The 22,607-nt window shown below is 36.7% G+C and overlaps 1 protein-coding gene across 1 annotated transcript in view; it reads right to left on the bottom strand.

Annotated features, from left to right (window-relative positions):
• The window catches only part of FOXK2 (forkhead box K2), a 47,968-nt gene that overhangs the window by 12,506 nt on the left and 12,855 nt on the right, over positions 1 to 22,607 (bottom strand). Inside the window, exon 2 of the mRNA XM_054221574.1 lies at positions 2,235 to 2,429. Within this exon, the coding sequence (XP_054077549.1) occupies positions 2,235 to 2,429 (195 nt within the window). The remainder of the gene's footprint in view (positions 1 to 2,234; positions 2,430 to 22,607) is intronic.

The following is a 22,607-nucleotide window of genomic DNA, read 5'->3' on the forward strand; positions in this document are numbered from 1 at the left end:
CTTATTTTAAGTGTTTACAGGTATGTGCACATACACACACACGCGCACATACAAAAATCCTAAACTTATGCATAAATGGGATGCTCCAACACAGATTCATCCAATTTAACGCAGTATTACGCCAACAGAGCAGATAACACTATTACAAACCAAAAAATAGTGCCAAACAAAAGAAGGGGCTATTGATACCTCACATTTTACTATCCATCACAGAAGAACAAAGATAAAATTGTATCTAAGTCCACTGTAACATCTTTCTAACGGCTGTCCCTCTGCCTTGCACAGTCCACAGGAACCACAGCTGCACAAAGGCAGTTTTCTTCTGTAATTTCCATTTAGCCAACAGAGAAGAGACAATCAGTCTGTTCACTTCTCCCCCCCAAAAATTTTGGTAGATGTCTAAAAGGACATGTGTTTCTCAGCAATTCATACTGTAACTGATTTCAACACAGCCCTCAGAAATACAAAAAAAAGTTAACTAAAAATTAGAATGACAAAGCCTCCTAAGCCCCCAGAACCAGCCTTCTCTCCAAAGGCAGTCCTTAACCTAACTTGAACTTATGGTTCAAAACAAAGCTAGAGAATGTTATTTAGATTTATATAATAAAGCTTTAGTGAATTCACATCTGCCAAGTTTTGTCTGTCTGCGTGGCCTCTCAAGTTTTTTGCTACCTCCCTTTTTATGTACAGAAGAAAGCAGGCAATGTAGATTGGGCAATACATATAAAAAAATGTTCTTCAAGTTTCGCATCACAAGAAATCCACCAACAATTTGCTACTATGATATATTATACAAGGGAGATTGGATTTTTAAAGCATTGTATGGAAGAATCCTTGATTAGAGACAAAACGTGTACACTAATTTTTTTAAATATAGGTCATTGCTGTTCTATGTTTTCACATATCAACTGACAACATCCCTCTACTGTGCTCACTTTAGCATATATTGACAAAGCGACACATATGGTATAATCAAAGCAAGTTTACAAGTCTTCTACAAAACAGGATGATTTGAAGAGAAACTGTCAAGCTTTGCTCTCAAAATAGACTCAGAACTGTCGTCCTTTTTTTTTTTTTTTGTAATAAACTATACTCAACAGGTGCATGAAAGCCCTGAAGAGAGTTACAAAATTCATAGTGAGGCAAAGACTGTGGTGATATATGTGATATTATCTGAAATATTTATGAGCTGCTCTGTCATTTCTTGGGCAAGATATGTTTTCCCTGAATTTTAATAAGAAAGCAAACCTGTTATACAGTCAAGTCTAGATCTCTTTTCTCTCTACTTCCACCATTTATACAGATCTCATTAAACACTACAATATTGAGATCAAGATCTTGGCAAGCATGAAAGAAGTCAATTATCCTTACATTCAAATTTCATTAACAAGATCTACATTTTTGAAAATCAAGCATTAACAGTCCTTCACTCAATTGGGGTGGGGGGGTGGGAAACTTTCAAAAGCATGTATGTGACTTTGAAACACAACTTCCAGGGCCTTCAAATAAAATTTTTGCTCCTGAACTTTCTACGAATTTTAAAAATTGTGTCTAAACTAATTTTACCAGTTTGTGAGGACAACTTGCGTATGTTTAATTGAGTTCGGTCCCAAATACCAAGTCAGACAACGGCTACAATCGCCAAATTAAGCAGCACAGCAAGTAAAGAACACAGATTAACCTCCCCTGCAGAAAACTTCTCTACGCTGAACTCCTCATCTTACACTAGATTTTTAGTAAAACATCTGTTTACTTCCAGCAATGACTAATCAATAATAGATCTTCTGGAGTAAGAGATCACTCTATTTTCCACACTAATGATACCTAAAAATCATGCTTTCTGATGATAAACTTCAGGGCAATAGTGACCATCAGAATGTTTAAAAACGGTAAAATTTAGACTTATCTCATTTAAAGTGTTGCCATAAGCATGCAAGAGTAAAAAGCAATCTAAATAATCTGTGATGCAAGAAAAAGACAGGCTCCTTTGCTGCTCAGAGAATGCCAGGCTCCTGAGCAAATTGTTACACATTTAACATATTAAATTCGAATATGAAAGGCTGTTCATGCAACTACCTTATTAGTTAGCAGAATGGTGGTTTTCTCCAAGGCAGGTTACGCTTAGCTTCAACTAAGCTTTTACCACAAAAGCAAAATACTTAAAATTAATTAGAACATTGTCTGAAGTCTGTAACCATCCATTGCCCTATACCCAATCTGCAATGTTTAAATACCTGATAGTTCCTGTGGGAGAAGGGAGCGGGCTGATCAGGTGAGCCATGTTGTCTGGAATGTTTATTGTTAAGGGAGAGATCTGGGGTTGCACAGGCTTCACTGGGGACTCCGGGGCCTCCTGTTTTTCTCTCTTTTCATTGGACAGAGCTGTGAATGTTATCTTGATGTTTGTGCTGGGAAACCTGAAAGTACAGCTGAAAAGTAAAAAACAAATATATAAGCCACCTGTTTACAGAACGTAAGACCTGCTGTGTAACTTGCATGTATCACAACCCTATTTAAAAAATAAAAAGGTACGGTATCTTATGTAATTACCTACAACCACCTTCATTTTATAGATTATATGGAAAGATCGATGTGGCCAGAAAAAGATCCCCAAGTAAGCAATTCTGAAATTTGGAAAGAAATATAAGCAAATGCAATTCTTTGTAACAAGGGCAGTTTATGTGTTGTCTCTAAATTTCTTAAGGTTAATCCTGATCTTGCAACTATCCCTAAAAGAAGTACTATTTTGAATACAAAAGACGATTATTTTATGATGCCAAAGAACAGCTTTGGCAAATGAAGTAGGTCCATGATGTCAAAATTAATCAGGGGCATAAATGTTGGCCAATTTGAGGTCTACCCAGTTTCAGAGTCTAACTAAAAGATTTGGTTTCTTTTCTCTTAAAATAATTATTAAATTAAACACATACCAATCCTAATTCTCATAATTTACAGAGTACATTGCTGTTGTAGTACTACATTCAAATATTTTCTTTCAGAGTTGAATTTAAGAGCCAATTTCAATAAGCTGCCGATTTTCATATATTACCAAAGATTGCATGCCCAAATTTAAAGACTAACAATAAATTAACAATATGCAATTGTTTAAAAATTTGGAAAATAAAATACAATTAATGCACCTTAGAGTATTTCCCCTTCTACATCTCTGTATACAGCATTTAGAAGTTAACCCCATTAAACAGAACAGGCTATTTATAACTTCTTAGTAAACAAATAGATTGAGCAAACAAGAAACTTAATTTTCTCTCAACAAAAGCACCTATAAAAATACAGTTCAAATAACTTCACTATCTCCTCTTTCTTAAGCGGTTAGACTACTCTCTGCACTAAACCCACAATTACATTTACACGCCTCTGCCAGATGATGAAAAGGACTTCCCAATGAGATAATACCCAGAAACAAACCTTAGAAAATGTTGAGGGGTTTTAAGCGATTCTAGGTAGATCTAGTTTTATAAAGAAAGGAAACAAATAGCCTGCTGGAACAGGCCTAAGAAACGCAGCCATGAATGCAAGATACAGACTGTAAACAAAAGCGATAATTTCTCTGGAAAAATATATTAAACATAAAAATGATGTAAGAATTGGAAAGAACACTCGCTGTGGAGTAGACTTAAAAACACTCACTCTCATGTGTTTTGGTTTTCATTTCTTAAAATTAATCTAAGAATGTTTATAGAATAAAGGCAGCATTTGATTTTCACTACGATTCTTGCCGCATGCACCGCAGTGATTCTTTTTTTCCTACAATACACACCCCAAGGATCAGGAAAAAGCGAAAGCATTGACAATGACCTTCCTTTTCTCTCAGTCTTACTTCTCAGTACGGACCGTGTCCGAATTTAACAGACGACCTATTTCTGAAACATGCTCAATGTACTAAATTAGGAACAGAATCTATGCCAAAAAACTGCACATGCATTTCAGCAAGAAAGTTAAATGGACCAGTTTCTGGGTTGGGTTTTTTTTGTTTGTTTTGCATTTTTTTGTTTCGTTGTTTTTTGGTTTGTTTTCTTTTTTTCCTTAGTATCTTCAGTAACAACTCATTTATTTGCTTTTCCCAGTAGAAAGTATTTTTTGCTTATACTGTTTTAGCAACAATTGAAAGAGGTCTGAGCTGTTTTGCTAATAAAAATGTTTTCTAAACATTTCAGTTAATCAGCAATAATGACAACGCTGCTCCTCTAGTGTATGCAAAGAGGACAGCCAAAGGCATCCTTTTTGCTAAAGATTAAATAAAAATCCCTGTGAGAAAGTAAACAACAATACCTGTTTGACACAGAGACAGGTTTAAAATTTAGTCACCTGTTCTATATATTTTATGAGACTATTCGTACCTGCAAGTTTAACTTAATGCTTTTCAGACCAAACTTATTTCAATTTAAGAAAAACATGGTAACAACCAGACATAGCTTTAGTTGCTCATTCACTGGTTGGATGCCTTACTGCCCAGTAAAAAAACCGAACCCGTACATAATAATGGGAAACCAGAGTCCTACAATGCTGGGGTGGGGTAAGGATGGGCAGGATGCAGATCTTCACAACTTGGACACAAGTACCAGAAATACGGAAACACATAAAACATATACTCAACAGTTCCTCCAATATTCCATGTAAATATTCATACTAAAACATCTCCCTTCTTACACTACTGCAGTACCTTAATGCATTATCTCCCCCGTAGGCATCTTTCACAAAAAAAAGGTAAGGGCAGCTTACTCAGATAAGACTACAGCACAGATTTCAAAGCACAGCGGAGATGTGGTGCTCTCAAATGTTGATCGAGTTTGGAAAAAAAAAAAAAAAAAAAAACAAAAACCAGCCGCAAAATCAGGAGCTCTGAATATTCAGTGGTACTATATAGGTTATAAATACACCAAAAAACAACCCTGGAACTTATAGTCAGGAACTATATTAACGCCTAGAAGTGTTACTGTTACATTTTACAATATTCACGTGCTGATGCTGAAAGGATGGTGTTATCAAGGAATACACAATATACTTACAAATCACATCTAGTTAGAACTTGCAAACACCTGAATATTATCAAAAGATCACATCTGTCAATTGATTCATATTTGTAAACAGAGGTTTTTTTAATAGAAGTGTATTTTTTATAGATGGAATTCAGCCAAAAAGCAGAATAAAGAGTGTACATTAAACAACAGATCTTCTGAATAAATGGCATTAACACAAGTGTATTACATTTACTTCCAAAATCAAAGTAAGAAACATGTTCTACTTTGATCAGAATCAAGTTGGTTTAGGCATATTCTTTAGTTATACAATGAACTAAAACAAAAACCCCAGCACACCCAGAGGGAGAGACCTGATCAAACATTTAGTCTATAGCAAGCTGAATTTGATTTTACTCACTGTTTAAAGTGTTTACAATAGCTTCGTGATGTGCTACCACAGGACAGTTGCTATAGAAGAAACTCCTCTATACGACCCACTTAAAGGAAAGAGTAGTTTTGCAAGCTGTCACTCTACTTCATCGACTCAACTAAGATTCTTCCTTTATAGGATGATGCCATTCGGAGTAGGAAATCAGACAGAGCCACCAAGATTGATTCAACAGATACAATTAAAAAAAAGTTTAGACAACATGCATGTTTAAACAGCTACATGCTGAAAAGTGTATTAGGTATGTAAGCGATAAAAACAAATAGCACTATTTAGCTGGTGTGCTGGCATTGTATCTTATGTATTTCAAACAACCATTTACAGGATCCACACTTAAATAATTTTGTATGCTTACTGATTATGACCAGTACTTGTGTTTGCCTTGCACAGAGCATTACAAAGAAGGGCAGCATGCAATCTAGGAAACTGCAGCAGAGGTGTCAAAACTAAAATGCAAATCATGATCCTAATTACTCTTTTTTTAAAAAGTTCATTCTGGGTTGACTACTGGAAAACAGACAAGCATCATCAGATCATTTCAAACTATTCCCTAGAAAACTCCTACTATCTCTACAGCTCCCAGCAAAACGGAGAGGTGCTGACCTAGGCACTACGTCTGAAGAGTTTAGCAACTTTGCAGGGTGCCAGAAAAGTGTCTTGTGGGAAAACGTGTGGGAAAACATGGGAAAACGTTGGAAAAAGTCTAGTTTTGTCACATCTGTATTTCTAATATTTTCTCACTTCCCCTTAGTGGTTCTGTCTGTACTGCAGGGAAAAGCTAATCATAAATTTGTAATTCTGCCTATATGAAAATACCATCTGATTGAAAATGAGGAATTCTGTCCTATCTCCATCTGGGGATCCAAAACATAGAAGTAGGAATTCTGTTTCCTCTCTATATATAAACCTTGCTACGAAACTCACTGCCTCAGTATCCTTCAAATTAGTCCGTTTTAATTGTCTTTTAAGAACTGGAACAGATACTGGACAGAAGCTTCCATCATACTGTTATATCAGCACCTCCAGGTTCTACATTCAAATAGATTATAGGGGTTCGGCACTAATAACCCCCTGAGTCATGGTACTTACAACTGTACAGTTCAATTATTTTTCATTGACTATGACACCGAACACCAGTTAACTTAAGGATCTTTCTGTATTTTAAACAGATCTAAAAGAATAAAAAAGTGAGAGTTTTCAAACCCTTGTTGATTCACTGAGAGCCAAGGAGAGCTCCAACTTGCACCATTAAAAAGGTAAGACCCGCAAAAAAGAACGCAGTCAGCATCTGGGAGATTGCATTTGTTGATTTTTGACTTCAAATACTTTAAAAACACAAGCATGGGCAACAGTGTAACTCACCTCAAAGAGAAACTGAGGTAATTAACAACATCTGGACCACTAAAGAGACTTTTTTCAATTTAGGTTTTCTCTGACAGTACAGCAGGCTAAGATGATGCTACTTTTACTTCCTTCTCCCCTATTTTGATCAGTGAACTAACAAAAAAACCCACGGAAATCACCATACTTCTAAATATGCCCTCCTTTCCACAGAAGGGAGATTTAAAACTAATCCTTGTTCTAATTCCTCTTACCTACCTACTTATGACTCACCCCCCAACTGCTCTTTTCCCATCACTTCAGTAAAAATGATCCTCACGGCCAATTTATTTATTTATACTTCTGGTAGAAGACATGCAGGCTTGGAAGCTTAAGTCACCAGTAAGATACTACAGTGCACATTTCCAGGCCCACTTCTGATTCAATTATATTTTAAAAGTCAAGCAAAAATTGGTTTTTTTACATCATTCAACTAGAACCAGAGAAACTGAGTTTGGAAGGGACTTCTGCAGGTCTCTAGCCCAATTCTGCTGCTCAAAGCAGGGCTAACTTCCAAGTTAGACCAGGTTGCTCAGGGCCTTGTCTAATCAAATTTTGAAGCCTTCCAAGGACAGAATTGGCCAATTCAGTCCTGTAATTAGCCACTTAACAGTGAAGGGGTTTTCTCATTTTTCCAGGTATAATTTCTTAGTTGCAACTTGATACAGATGTTCATCCTCAAACTGTGAGCCTCTCAGCACAGCCTGGCTCCATCTTTTCCATAAACACTCTTTAGGCAGGGGAAGACTGCAAATTATCCACCTTTGGGCTTCCCCAGGCAAAAAAAAAAAAGTAAAATAAAATAAAATTGAGGTCTTTTAGCCTCTCCTCATATGCCATATGTGCCAGTTCCCTAAGCATCTCAGCAGCTCCTCCCTCCCCTCTCCTGTTTGTCACCAGTTTTGTTTGTATGTGGGGCCCAAAACCAGACATGAGTACGAAGCCAGCCTCCATCATCACAAGGGTGCCCTGCTGAAACACGTACACCACCCTCTCCTCCAGGATCCCCCAGTCACAGCTGGCCTTTACCCACCCCAGATGCAGGATTTTAAATTTCTCTTTGCTCAACTTCACAAGGTTCCTGGCAGTCCATTTCTCCAGCTTGTCAGTGTCCCTCTCGATGACAGCCCTGCCCTCCAGCATATTAACCATTCCCCACCCCCAATCCGGCATTATCTGCAACCCGCTCCGGGTACTCTCTGTCCCATATCCCAGGTCACTGACAAACGGCAGCACTGACCCTAATTCTACAAGGTCAGAAAGCCACACAAGGCTGCTTCTGCACTGTTCTACGTCACATCTGTAAATGAAATTTAAGACCAGCATGTCAAAACTGGGCAGCATTCAAACACCCATAGGAACACAGCATTTGGAAATTACAATTTGTATCACTTCCTGCTTGTGGGTAAATTTCAGTATGAAAGAACAAGGACCACAATTTCACCTTTTCTCCATTTGCTGCTTCATTTATTATTGATTTCATCACAATGAATATTAGGAAATATAAATTAAAACTAGACATAGCTATTGTTTTTTAACTGATTTTTAAATAAATAAGACTTAAAAGATGAGTCTTTACAAAAACAACTAGAAATCCCATGGAGGTAAAAAAAAAAAGCTCAAAAAGCTGAAGTACAATTATATATAATTTCAGCCTTTGTGAAATCCATGGATTTTGCCTTTATGTCCTGAAAGAAAAGGTGCATCTCTGAAGAGCTGAGCTCAGTTCCTCCGCGGATCAAACTGACACACACAAAACACCAGGGAACCTGTAAGAAGAGATGCAACTCCATGTCTTAGAGATACCTGAAAGAAGTAACTTCTGTTAACTTGGAGAAAAGCATCAATTCCTGTACCAAGGAGGAAGGAGCTGCTTCACTCAGCCTACCCTTTTCCAAAAGAAACATAATTACTTCTTCTAACTTCCTCATCTTCTGAATTTTATACCAAAACGCTTCTGATTGTTCAACACCAAGAGCAGGCATACTAAATTATTCACATCCAGAATTTACTTTTAAGACTTTGGGCTGTGTTTAATTGAACTGGAAGTCAATACTGAGTCCATTTCCAGAATAGAATCATCATCTTTAGACCTAAACAGAATCAACAAAAGCAGAACTTATTAAACAAATTGAACTGAGCTGCTTCAAAGCAGAATCAGAATTTTAAGATAATCTTAAAGTACCCAACAGTTAAAAATCTGGGTTTCCAAACTAATAATGAAAGTAGATATATAAATCCATCCAAATATTCACAATATCAAACAGCCACCTGAAAACTCCCAGCACTAAATAATTACTAATAAAGTATAGGTTATTAGAAAAAAAATTACACATTTTTTTGTAGTAAGCTTCTCCTTGACTCTTTAAACACACTGATTAGAGATCTGTCTTACAAAGTCTTTTCTAGGATTACATTAAAAAGTGCTGCTGTAAAACTTACCCATAATAAGAAAAATGCTAGTAATAGCTGAAATTTTATAATGAATACACTGAAAAAGGGTGATCCAGTATATCATAATACTTATCAGATTATAATTATTTTCTTACTGTCAAAAACAGAGAGAACTTTATTCATAGGCAATTTTTTATATAGCTGCTTGTTTAGGTACATGAGGTATAACCTTATGCTTCTATCAGAAATTTTAGCTTCAACATTACATTTGTAAAACTTTCTACATTGTTGGTAATAGACAAAAGGAGTATCCATTTTTCTCTATCAGCTTTTAGGGAAAAAAAAAAAAGTGAAAAAAAATTTACTTTAAAATTTATGTTAAAGAAACATAAAGCCCAACTCCCCTACTAGCTTTTTAAAAAAGTTGTTAATGCTTTCTGCTTGCAGTTGACCACACCCTGTGCAGCAATGTGAGAAACTACCCCAGCAGGAACACGGCATCACTTCTTACAAGTACACGTACACATACACGTTCTGTTAGGATGGATTCCTCCTCCTCCCTGCCTCCACGGTTTTAAACTAAGTCTTGATTTGGCCAATTTACCATAAATTTACATTCAATTATGTCTGGCCGTTACTAGTCAGGACACTTCTAGAGGTTACCCAAAAAGCAACTGCCCTTTAAAAAGTGGCAGCTTTTTCCTCTGGGGAGCTAATCGTGACCTCATGCGTGTTCCCCTTAATTCTCTGTATCCTTTGCAATTGATTCCTCTTGACCAAAGATCAATAGTTGCAAAGCATGTCCTCTACAAACAGAAAATGTGAGGGCTCTACAGCAAGCTCAAGCTCAATACCATAAGGAACAAAACACCCTAAGATTTTTAAACCAGCAATTAAGACTTTTTATTCTGAGTGCTGGGCATGCTTCTCACAAGTATCTGTGTGTTTTTTCAGGTGTGCCATCACTGCCTACACAGTGACATAAAGCAGTATGAAAAAACACCCTAAAGAAGATGATCACTGATCTATCTTTACACTCAGTTAGCTTAAGATTCAAAAGCGAAGACCTATGCATCATTAGAAGTAATGACATATTGCTGTAGCCTCATGTTAATTCAAGTTGGCCATCAAAACACTTCTACCAAATTCTAAGCAAAATAGGATGTAGCTGTAAACTAATGGCTTCACCATAGGAAACCTGGGTTACATACTTTCCCACTCGTGTTTTAGCAAGTGCCCAAGAAGTATGTAAAGCTGCTGGTATTCATTACAGGAATGGTGCTAACCCACTTCCAGAAGGATCTGGAACAAGCCTGTCTGCGTCAAAAAATAATCCTATGACAACACAGTATTGATGACGACAACAGGAACATTCCTGAATTACTCACAGCAAATACAAACTGACTAATAAACATGTTCTTGTTTGAAATGGCATTCAGTTCTTCTTTCCCACTTAGAAAGCTAACTTCGTAAGAAACAATGCATTTTTAACCCAACGTTCACAACAATTTCTCTATGGGCATTTAAGAGTTGAGACTGAAAAAGATGAATAGAAAAAGTTCTATTAAACAACTTAAAGCTGATCTCACTCCTCCCCTGCATTATTATGCTACAGAAACAAGCATCAACAAAAGTGCTAATGCAAATTTTCAAAGCTTCTTGTTTTAGCAGTCAAACATTTCATTTTCTTTATTTACCAACCACACAAACATTGGTACTGACCAGCAGCAAAAACATTTAGGTTACCCTACAGTTGTGGAAATGTGCTACAGTTAATTAAAAATACATATCTCAAAATCACAAATTCCCACTGCATTCTCCTCTTTTCTTAAAGGGTGAAATATTTAAACCAGCAAGAAGGAAAAAAAAAAAAATAATCTAAAGAAATTCAATACAGTAGTCCTGCACAGGCTGCAGGAACTGAGAAAGAAATTGGCCTGCAGGCAAGAATGTAGGCAGCAGTTACTGTAGAAACCAAGCTCTTCGTTGCTTTTCTCTAAGCAGAAGAAAGACACAAAAGAGCTGGAAAACAGCGATCGATGGGAAGCAGCTTATAAAGCTGCTTGTCACATCTGCTGCAGGAAAACCAGACACTAATTCATTAAAACTGCTCATGTAATGCCTCTGGAATTTGAGGCTCCCCAGCCTGTGAATACAAAAGAAACTCCGCCTATGGAAACACTGCATTTTCGGGTATTTAGCATCTATGTACACAAAAGCCCTATGCAGAGTCAGGTTGTGTGGTCTCTATGCCTAAATTTCGTTTTAAACTATAAAAACAAATTAAAATTTGTCCAAAAGATGGTGTACCTCTATCTTTGCCAAATTTCAAATTGCTATTTCAAGTCCCAACATAGCATACATAACTCTATAATACAATAGTTTCCTGTTTAAAAAACAGAAACAAAACACTTGCAACAGTAAAGTAAAAATCAATCATCATTTCTTCTTCCTTCCAGATAACTGCATTTAACAGTGGTTTCTTATTATTAAATATGCAAGCTGAAACTTTCACCATGACAGTAAATACCATTCCAAAACTTTTCATAAAGAATACAATTTACAATCATATCTGAGCTGAAGCAGACAAACCAAACCCACTGTATCCTTTATTACCACGTTAGCTAGTTACAGAGGTTCCTGCCATTTCACCCTCAGTTGTAGGGTATTCACAGGGATGCAAAAGTTCATATGGAAACACTGAAGTTATAATAACGTTATTCAGTGCGAAATAAAAAGCTATCAGCAAACCACACAAAACTGCTTAGAGCCACACATACAGCACTTGGCATTTTACTATTCCTTACAATTAAAACAGTAACAGGCGGAAGTACAGTGAACAAGTGCTGTCATGATGTGTTTTGACGCAAGCATAATCGTAAAAAGGCACTTATGACTCACACATAACTTTAGTAACAGAAGACTTCACTTATTACCTCATCAGAGACCTGCATTCTATTACAAAATTATGCCAGAACTCCCTAGTCATTACCAAAAGAAGAGTTACCCACAGAGGCAAGGCTGCCCAGAAAAAAAGAGTATTCCTGAATCAAGGAAGCAAAGTTTATTTTAAGATGGGCTTTTCAAGACAGAACTTTGCTTCCAAGAGCAGAACAGTCCTTTATTTCACACAGAAACTGATGACTAACTCAGGCCATTGAAAAGTGACAAAAACTGCTTCCTACCAACTCTAATTTTGAATAGACAGCAGTGTTTAATTTCCCCCTTAAATCTGCCTGTCTAGTTAAAGAACAGACTTTTTTCAGACTCCTCTCAAAAAGCTATGGGCATAAATTACATTTCACAATTACCTACCTAAAGATGTTTGATGGTCAAGGGCCATTCTATGCTTGATTCACTTCGGTGATACTGCTGGGCTGGGTATCTCAACGGAAATCAAGATTTTTGAGAGAGATCAGGTTTTTTAACCAACTGTACTCTGCAGAACGTTTGTCCAGATCAATTTTCAATTTTTCTTCTATTTACAAATTCCTAGAACTTCTAGTGAGGGTGCAGACCCTCTAGAAATTTTATATGCATGAACTGTTCCACAGCATACACAAACTTACTTTCCTTAATCACTTGTGTGCGCACTCAAGAACCAATCAAGACTGCAAAGAGTCTGAAAGCTGCAAAGTAAAGAAACTATTTCATCTACAACAAACACATTGTTATTGGAAAATATTCCTCAAGAAGCACTCCTCCTGAGCTATTCTTCTAAGATCATGCCAAGTTCTCAAATTGTGGGCTGTTGCAAGGGGCAGCAGGAAAGTGCAGAAGGATAAAAACAAATAAAAATAACAGACATGATTGAACAAGTCAGATAGTCATGCAAGTGGAAATCTGTCCAAGAATAAAATAGCAGACTAAATAAAAGTCTTCATCAGAATATATGTTAACCATTGTCACTGTACTGATAAAGGAACAAAAGCATAGGCAAGGAAAGGGTATAGCATGTAATCACGACGCATGCGATTAATTTCTCCAAGCGTAAACCTATACCTGTGTTAGTCATCTGTCTCTATAGTGAGCGAAAATTAACAGACACTTAATGGTGTACATCCCATAGAAGGGAAAAGCCTAAACTGGTTTGAGGAAATCAGGTTAGGGATGCCTATTTTTCATTGAATTTAAAGGCAGTCTATGCGTAGACACACACACACACTGTAACTCACTCACAACTGCCCCTAATATTAAGCAAGATGAAACCCACTCAGAGCTAGTGAAGTAGCGGAAAATAGAAGCCAAGACTCCTGAAGCATAGGTACCAACCAGGCTCTTTGCAATAAAAGCTTGATTCTAGGGATGTTTTACTGGGATACGGCAACGGAACAGCTCAGCACTACCAAACGGGGCAGGCTCTTCCCTGCCTCTTGCACCAGTTCTGTTCCCAGCCACGATTAATCTTCTTACCTGCTCCCAGGAGCTGCTTGTATCTCGAGATAATTTAGGAACCCAGCAGAAAACTACTCTAGCTGAAATGTAGAAGTTTGGTGATGTTTTAGCAAGTTTAAGTCATCTCACAGTCTAATGTCTCTTCAAAAAGGTGAAGTAAAACCATCATGACACCTTAATTTAAAAGCTGAATTGTACTTACTACATAAAACCCTGTTTTCTTATGCAACTGTTCTAACAATTTTCTTTCAAAGGTTGAAATTTGAACTAACACAGAAAATTAAGCTTCCAGAAGTTACTAATCCTGAAAGGGAGTGCATAACTCCATTTGAAAACAAAAAAAGCATGTTCAATGCTTTTCAACAGAATAAAGTTTGGTTAACTTGGGACCTTTTAGCTTGACCAAGAAAGTCAGTACTTCGACTGCAGATACTCTTAACAGAATTGATTATGACCACTTAAGTCAAGCATTCCTCACAAAATTTCTACAACTCTAAAAATGTGCATGTACTAGACACTACGCTAGGAACAAAACTTGTTGGAGTAATGGCAATTATGTATCATGTATTAGTAACTAAAGCATTTATATATTTATATATAAATACATATATACATGCTATATTTATATACATATATATATATTTATATATAGTATATATGTTCCCATATATTCTACTTTCAAGGTCTCAACTATAATTGAATAAACATACTGTTCTGTATTTCTGTAACACCTTTCATTAGAAAACACTGAAATAGCGAAGGCACATCCGCAGAACACATTAGAGCCAGTGTTCTTTGCACTCCTAGACACAGGAAAGTTGAGGGATAGTAGCATTTGTGCAGGAACAGCGTATGTAAGAAAGCCTGGAGCACTGGCAAGAACAGAACCAATAGTCCCCAAAAACAGGGAGAGAGGAGGCAAGGTGGAAAGGGAGAGAATCAGGGTGTTTGCACTGCAGACAAAGTAAGCCACTTCAAAACCCAAGGAATCAATTTTAAAAGGCAAGGCATAGCTCTTGATAAGAAGTGCTAGAAAATAGCACTGAAATTTCACCATCCCCCCTGCCTCCGCCCATGAAGTATTATCCCCATTTTTAAAAACAGATTAAACAGATTTGTGACTTGGCCAAGTCATTTTGGCAAGCGTGCAACAGAGCTGGGAACAGAACATATTTTTCCCCAACACCCAATCTTTGTTTAAACCACTGGATCATCCCTTAAGTCTTCTCTCTCCTACAATCACTTCAAGAGGCAGAACACCAGGTGAAACTGTAACTCCTGTGAAGCCTACATGGTAAAAAGCAAAACATGCACGTGTATCTTAAGCAATGTATCACGTCCTCCCAAACAGAGCTAAAGGAATTTTCATTTCACCAGTCCTTTACTACTACACAGTGAAAACCACACATTAAATGCATACAGTCTAATTAAAATCTATACAGCAAATACTGAACAATTTGAAGATGTCAAGCTACACAAACCTCATCTCCTATGTATCTATGAGAAGCAGGATTTTTTTTTCCAATATCAAACAGAAAAATATTAAAACAGTATTTCAAGTAATTTAAGAAACAAAAATAAAGCAGAAAAAGCTAATATTTATATTATAAATATTGAAAAATACCTATGGGAAAAGGACTCTCCATTTGCTTTGTTTTAGTAATAAAGACTAGCTCCTCATTCAAGATGACAAATAGTTGTCAACGTACTAAAACTGTTACTCATTCATGCCTGTTACTTGTACCACTGCAGAACATCCTACACATGTTCCAGCAACACACAGCTGGAGGTGCTGAAAAGTTAGAGTACGTCCTACCTGCCTGCAATATTAAAGGACTTACTTTAATCTTGTTTATCTATGTTATATCTGCTATTTTTAATTAATCGTACTCCTACATTGCCCCATACCATTGTAATGAAATTGCAAAAGCTTTCACTGGCCAAGAAAAACCAGATTACTAATTTTTTTTTGCAATAACTGAACTGTTTTAGAGAGGGAAATATATGGCAAGTAGTAGCTTCCCTTTTCATTTCTGGTCCCATTTAAATAAAGAGCGCTACTGTACACTGTTCCACTTGGTTTTACTTTAACTGCATTCCTACAGACAGGTGGCAGAGTTCACAATAACTGGATCGATCCCATACAACAAAGAATACTCTGGGAGGGTAACAACAAAAAGCATATAGTTTGGTTGTGTAAACCAAACCCTACCTGAGGTTTTCTGATACTAAAACAACCATGCCTTGAGAGGGGTTTCTTTTGGTTTAGCTTCAAGTTCCAGAACTTTTTTTATTATTATTCTGTAATTTAGCTTTTCCAGACTATTAAATTTTCTAAAAACAAAACATCAAAATGGAAAAAAACTGGTCCTGATACACAATGCACTATTTCACTATACATCGCCCTGCTTTAAACTCTGGTCCTTCTTCGAGATATGTTAGAGCCAAACCAACTTCGTAGGTAGTAACTGACACAATATTAGCTAAAATCTTCCAGAATAAAAATTAATGTTGAGTCCAGTCTTCTCTTCCTCTTGGGCAACCAAACTGATATAGTTAAGTTTGTAAAATGCTTTGAAGTGTTGAAGAAAATCAAGCTGCAATCAACTCCAAAGAGGTTCTTATAGAGCTACACTTAGGAACATTCTGCTGAAATCTGCAAAGCTTTCCCAGAGAGAGATATATACATAAAAAAATAAAAACATTGTGTCTTACTTTCATCCTCCTGCAAAAGCAATTGTTCAAGTAAGGCTTCCCCAGCTCGTCAACTTAAAACATTCTTCCCTGAATGGGGCTGTCAAAACTGTCATATAAAAAATCCTCCAAACTATCAATCAAAAACTCCACACCTTCCTTTCCCCACATATTTATCTGCTGGACTTTCCCTATATCAGAAGATCATTTGCTGTTAGTATTTAATTTCTGTCATGCACAAATGTTGACTGCTACAAAATAATAAATTTCTGTAGTGAAATTCAAATGTAGGATTGTATATTTATGAACAATTTCATCAGTGATGCGATTTCTTCAAAATTCCACTGCAGAATCCACTTGTATAGCAAAGCTGAAGATGCAAATGAGTTCCATGCATATGCTACTGCAAAAAAAAAAAACAAAAAACTGCAAACTCTAATTTTCACAGTACTTAAATTAACGTGTTTCCACTTAGACATGAAAACTAACCAACATCTGAAAGATTCAGATTTTCAGAAAGATATACTATGTTGAAATGAAATGTTAATCCCTAGCTACAGAAAATGTAAAGCATTATACTATACTTGCTTCAATAATGACAAAAAAAACCTTTTATCCTGAGAATGTATTTTTTTTAAATCTGTATGTTAGTAGAGGAAGCACCATAAAAAATGTGGCATCTACCATTATATCCAAGGTGGTCCCAAACTTAAAGTTACCATAAATTCAGAAGTAGCAACAAATACTACCACATATTTGAAAGCCATTTCCCTCATTTTTAATTCATACATCAAATTACTTTATGATCTTAGAAACACTATCTGGAAAAGTAAATGACTAATATTTCTGATTTTAAATTCTATTTGGGGGAAAAAAAAAACAAACAACAAAGCAAAAATGGACAAGAGGAAAGAGATTAAAATATGAAGATCTAAGAGAAATTTTAACAATTCTGGAGGGCATGACCATGGCCTTACCCTGTACTCTAAACACACTTTTCCCGCATATAGAGAAAAACGTACAGGCTTTAAGTCAGAAAAGCTAAAACCTAAGATAACAGACATCTTAGATGATTAAAATTAATCTGTATAAAACCACGTTTTTTAACATCCTTCCCCAAAAAAGGAACCAAGATTTTTTCCCTCCACATATTACAAGTTTTTCATTAAATGTTAACTTTAATGCACAAGTTTGTTATGGTTTTTAGAAAGAGTCAAAAAGATTCACTAGATATTTTTAAACTATCACTCCTTTAATGATCATCAGGAATCACATCAGGAAGACTTCAAGAGCACTAATTAGTTCAGTTACAAAATTATTTCTTACAATCAGTTTTGCTCTCTCTCCTGAGAAAACAACAGTCAGTTTATATGAAAGTGTCACAAGAATCAGTGACTTCTCCCTTAAGTACGGTAAATGTAATGAGAAATGAGACAGGACACGATCACCTGATGCAGAAAGCTTGAAAGGCAATATGAAACCCTTAAACTCTTCATCACCGTTCAAAAAACACAACACAAAGGTTAAGACAGGCTACCAGAAACTAGTTATCAAATACCTGTGTTTGAAGTATTTCTGTGGTGAAGTGCAAAATGAGGACCATCAATCATACGAACATTTTGGAAACTACTAAAAGCACAGTTTTGTTGCTTTTCCAGTCCAACTTCATTGTCCACTGTGGTCACCGTTTTTTTTTTTCTTCTTCTTCTTCTGAGGTATGCGGATAGCATCTTTGACTATGAACTTACACTCCTCACAGAAGCAGTGTCCAGAAACATTAGATAGCTGTTTTGCCCATGGAGTAGGAGGCCAGAGACTTGTTGGCTAAGTGTAGGGCTTGTTAGGCGCCTCAATAAGCTGATTCAACTCACTAATGCAGCACCAACTAACCCAGCAAAACAAAATTTTTAAGAGGAAAATAGTATTCTCTGGGGTTAGTGAGAGAACCGGCTAACACGGGACCCTGTGGTGCCAGAGCCAGTGTAAGGGGGTGGCTGGACCCATGGGGCCAGGATCAGGAATTAGAAAGAATGACCAAGACCTTTCAAGAGCAGAGAACCTCTACATTGATTCAAATGCTGATAAAACTGCCATGTAAGAAACTATGAAGACACTTTATCAATCTCAATAATTTCTTCCCATCTGCTAATGGAAAAAACTGCACTTCTGACTTGACAGAAAACTAATCCTGAGCCTGCCTCTCTCCTTCTATTCCAATGGATTGTTTTTCAGGCCTACCAGTAAACTAATCTGACTTGAGCACACAATGTGAACACCAGAGCTAACACACGCAACAGAACAGGACAGTTCTTTCAGCTCTAACTCCCAATTAGCTTGTTTTAACTAACCTTGAAACCAAAGGGTCAGTTACAGTTTATCTTCATGGCCTGAATCTTATATACAGGTATGCTTAAAACGACAAGATGGAAGTGCTGTTCATATTTTAATAAAACTATACTACTGTATAAATCTAATGTGAAGATTAAAAAAAAAAAATCCCTTAAAAAATGAGAAAGATACTTTCAATTACTGCAAATGCTTGAAAAATGAAGTTTACTAATATACTTAACATGAGAAGCAAAAGCCTTCTGTAACAGTGTATCCTTTAACTCAAAGCACTCTCAGGAAAAAACAGAATTTAAGAGAATAATCTATATAAAGAAGTATGCAGTGTTAAACACTTTACCTGCTATGCACATAACTAATTATGAGATAATGCATTCTGAAAAGCTCACCAAGTCTAATTAATTTTGTGTCAAGCCTGACCCCATCAGAGAAGTAATACTCCCTAAAACGCATCTTTGCAGTGCATTTTATAACAATATATTTGTATGTACACTAATGTTTTATTGACTGTTGCTCCCCAGTACTTCCTAAACTACCAGTCTGGGTCAGGGCTCACTTAGACGTTCTGTACCAGAATCCACAGCACAAAGTTGCTGCAACGGAAGAGTCACAAGCAGTCCATGAACTTGAGCTGTGATCAAAACGGTTTTAAAGATCAGAACAGGCCCACGGAGTGTATCCTTAACACCATTTATCTAACCAAGGATGACAAGGGATGAGAAAAAAAAAACCTGCCATTCCACAGATGTTAAAAATAATGGTAAAAAAAATTACACAAAAAAGAGATACCGCAGCTAACTAATGAATATAGAGCAAGTCCCAAAAGATTTAAGTATAAGGTCATTTCATGTCTCACTTTCAAGTTGAATTCAGACTCGTCTCCACAGTTTCTATGACATACCAAGGACCGCATCCTGAAAGAACTAGCACAAAATAGCGGGGGGGGGTAAACACAGCAGAAAATTTTAGAAATACAGAATCAATAGCAACAGCAGAAAAGAAGGGGGGGAAAAAAAGAAACAAAAGGCTCAGTGCTTGACACTGACGTGGGGAAAAAAACTCTCAAAAATAAACAGCTTGGAACACAAACTAAATAATTCATTGCCTATGCTGAAGAGGGGGCATGTGCTGGTCATATGTTCAGCGTATGTTATTGGCACCATTCACCAGCATGTTCCATGTTGTAATAGCTTAAACATTTAAATTTGAAATGCGCTGCCTTCAGGGACGACATGATCTGGGCAGCCCTGACGAAACACACACCACTTAAAATGAATACATGCTAATTTTGGCTTGCAGGTTATTTCTCCATACTCCAAACAATGCTTTGCTTGGCACTAACTCATTTGAAGAGCTTATATTAAATATAACCAGTGGTACTGTGAAGCAACTTTTAAAACCAGTAGACTCAGTTTATGTAAGATTATATAAAATTATTATTCTGTCTGTGACTCTTAGAGGCAACTTTCTGCTTGGATCCATGCTACAGATTCTATGTGCATGCTTTTAAACTTCAGAACAGCAACACTCTCTGAAGTCGTGCACAATTTTACGCATTCACAGTCTCAAACACAGCAATATATAACACGATACAGCCCTCTGCCCAGATGACAATTAAATGCAATGGTGTAGTTTAAAGACTCCAAAAGATAGTGGAAAAAAACGAATTCAGTTGGAGTACACACATGTAACTTCAAATACCTGCTTTCTGTAACAGCCAGCTCTGCCTCCCCACTCTACAGTCATTTCCATTTCTGTGGAAGTTATACCAAGAAAGCTGCTTCCAGTGCTGACACACAGATCGCTTGAGAAAGGATCACCACCTCACTACTGTATGCTAATTTCTGACCGTATCAACCCCTTCTGCTTTCAAACCAGTGGCTACGATTAGATCTATTTACTTCCTTTTAAATATCCATCCTGTAGTATTTTAATTTTAAATCCCCTAGAGCGCTTTCTCTGTCCTTTGTATTTTTGTATTACCTGTACAAGTCAAATCCTGTCTCCATTTAGAACATCTTTAAGAGGGTTATTCTAATGACTTGAAGATGGTGTGAACCATCACAATACAAGTATCTAAGGCCCTTTCAGATTTAAAAATAAAAGTCTCCTTCACTCAGTGAAGAACTTTATCAGACCAACTTCTTGCTCTCTCTGTATCAAATGCTGTCAAGTATGTTCTCAGTCAGCAAATCATTTACCACAAAATGTCCCTATAAAAACACAGGGCAGTCACATATATTCTCTTCTTTAATTCTCTGGGGGAAAGTTTGAAAAAGCAGCTACCACAAAGGCAAAACAGTCCTAAGCAGGACAAAATTGCATTAGTGCAACACATCCAGTAACCAACACCTCCTTAATCGGAGCCCAGGGATCTCCAAGTTGAAATGCAATGTCACTGCAACAGGCACCCAACCCCCCTGGTACTTACCTATATTTATCTGAAAGTAATTAACCCTAAACTACTCAGACCTTCAAAATAAGAAATTTAACTGGAAGAACAGGAAAACCACCTAACCCTCTAATATCAAATGTTGTTACAAAACGAAAAAGTTGTAGACACAATAGTTTACCCTGCAGATACGGCACGTAAACACATTTAGGTACAAGAATGGAATCAGAGTAAGTATTATGAAAATTACCAAGAAATACATCCTGCCTTCTCAAGTCTCCCTAAACAAAAAAAGACTTGGGCAACACATTTCCACATTGCCATCTCCCATGTTCATTTCCACAACTGCAGGGTTGTTTTTTTTCTTAATTTCAAAAACTGTAGAAAAGCCTGATTTTTACAACCAACATTTCTGATTAAACTACCGAATTTGATTCCTCAGAAACACTTTCCTCAGTCTATTCTCCCTGTCCACTATCCTGTTATTTCTCCAAGTAGCCAAAACTCACACTCTCTCACATTATGGTTATTTTCTATTCTATATAACCATGCTTTTAAGCTTTTCAGATGAAGTTCAATTATTTTATGGCACACTTCTCAGCTACACACCCCCTAACACAAAGAAAAGGCATACACAAACATGAGTAATGTTCTCTTCAGCTACTACTAAGCCAAAATAACTTTAAAACACTAACCCCACACTTAACACTTTTGTAGTATTTTATTTTATCCTTCTGATTGAGGGCTGAATTATTCATACATTCACGTGCTTTTTTTTTTTTTTTTGCATGGTTTGCATGCTTCTTTTCTTTAAAAGCTTAAAAACACCCATTTTGCTGATAACCTTAGATAATAGTGAATAACCTCACATACAAATCTTGAGTACTTACTAGCCCACAGCAGGCCAAACTTATTTATAGCTAAGTAGCAAGCTGGGGTTAGTGATCTCTTCCAGGCTCAACAATCTTCCAACCTCAGAATAACCACACCATAAAACAAGCAGGGTTATTCCACTACTGACAGAAAAGTAAACATTTGTGTACTAGGGTGTGCTTGCAGATGATTGCTCTGGCTGCCTGTGCTGCAGCAGACAGTAAAAGCTATTCACAACAGGCCAAAATTCATGAAGGAAACTTAAAATCTTGATCATAAATCGCTTTCAAAATTTAACTGCATTTTTAAAACAGAGACAGGTGGAAGGATTTGAATTTTTCTCCCAGCTGTGTTTCCCACTGCATCTTTGGACAAGTTTCTTTAACATTTAGTTAGTGCCAAATTTTTCTATCTGAAACAGGTAATATTCCTTATATCCTATGATGCAGTTAAGGGAAAATTACTGTATGAGAAAACAGCAGCACCGTAGCCCACAGAAAAATCTTCAAAACAGAGAAGAGCTGAGAACAATTTTTTAAAACTTCAAAGAGAATTCTGGCAGAATCTCTGTTATAATGAAGAAAGTTTTGTTACAGAAAGCCTGGACATTCATAGAATTGGATATTCAAGGAAAGACGACAAGTAAAAATGAAACACTTCCAGAAAAGCCTGTTTTATTGCCAGTTTGCTGCTCACTGTTACCTCC

This window comes from Rissa tridactyla, chromosome 15, assembly GCF_028500815.1.
Source record: "Rissa tridactyla isolate bRisTri1 chromosome 15, bRisTri1.patW.cur.20221130, whole genome shotgun sequence".
Lineage (NCBI taxonomy): Eukaryota > Metazoa > Chordata > Aves > Charadriiformes > Laridae > Rissa > Rissa tridactyla.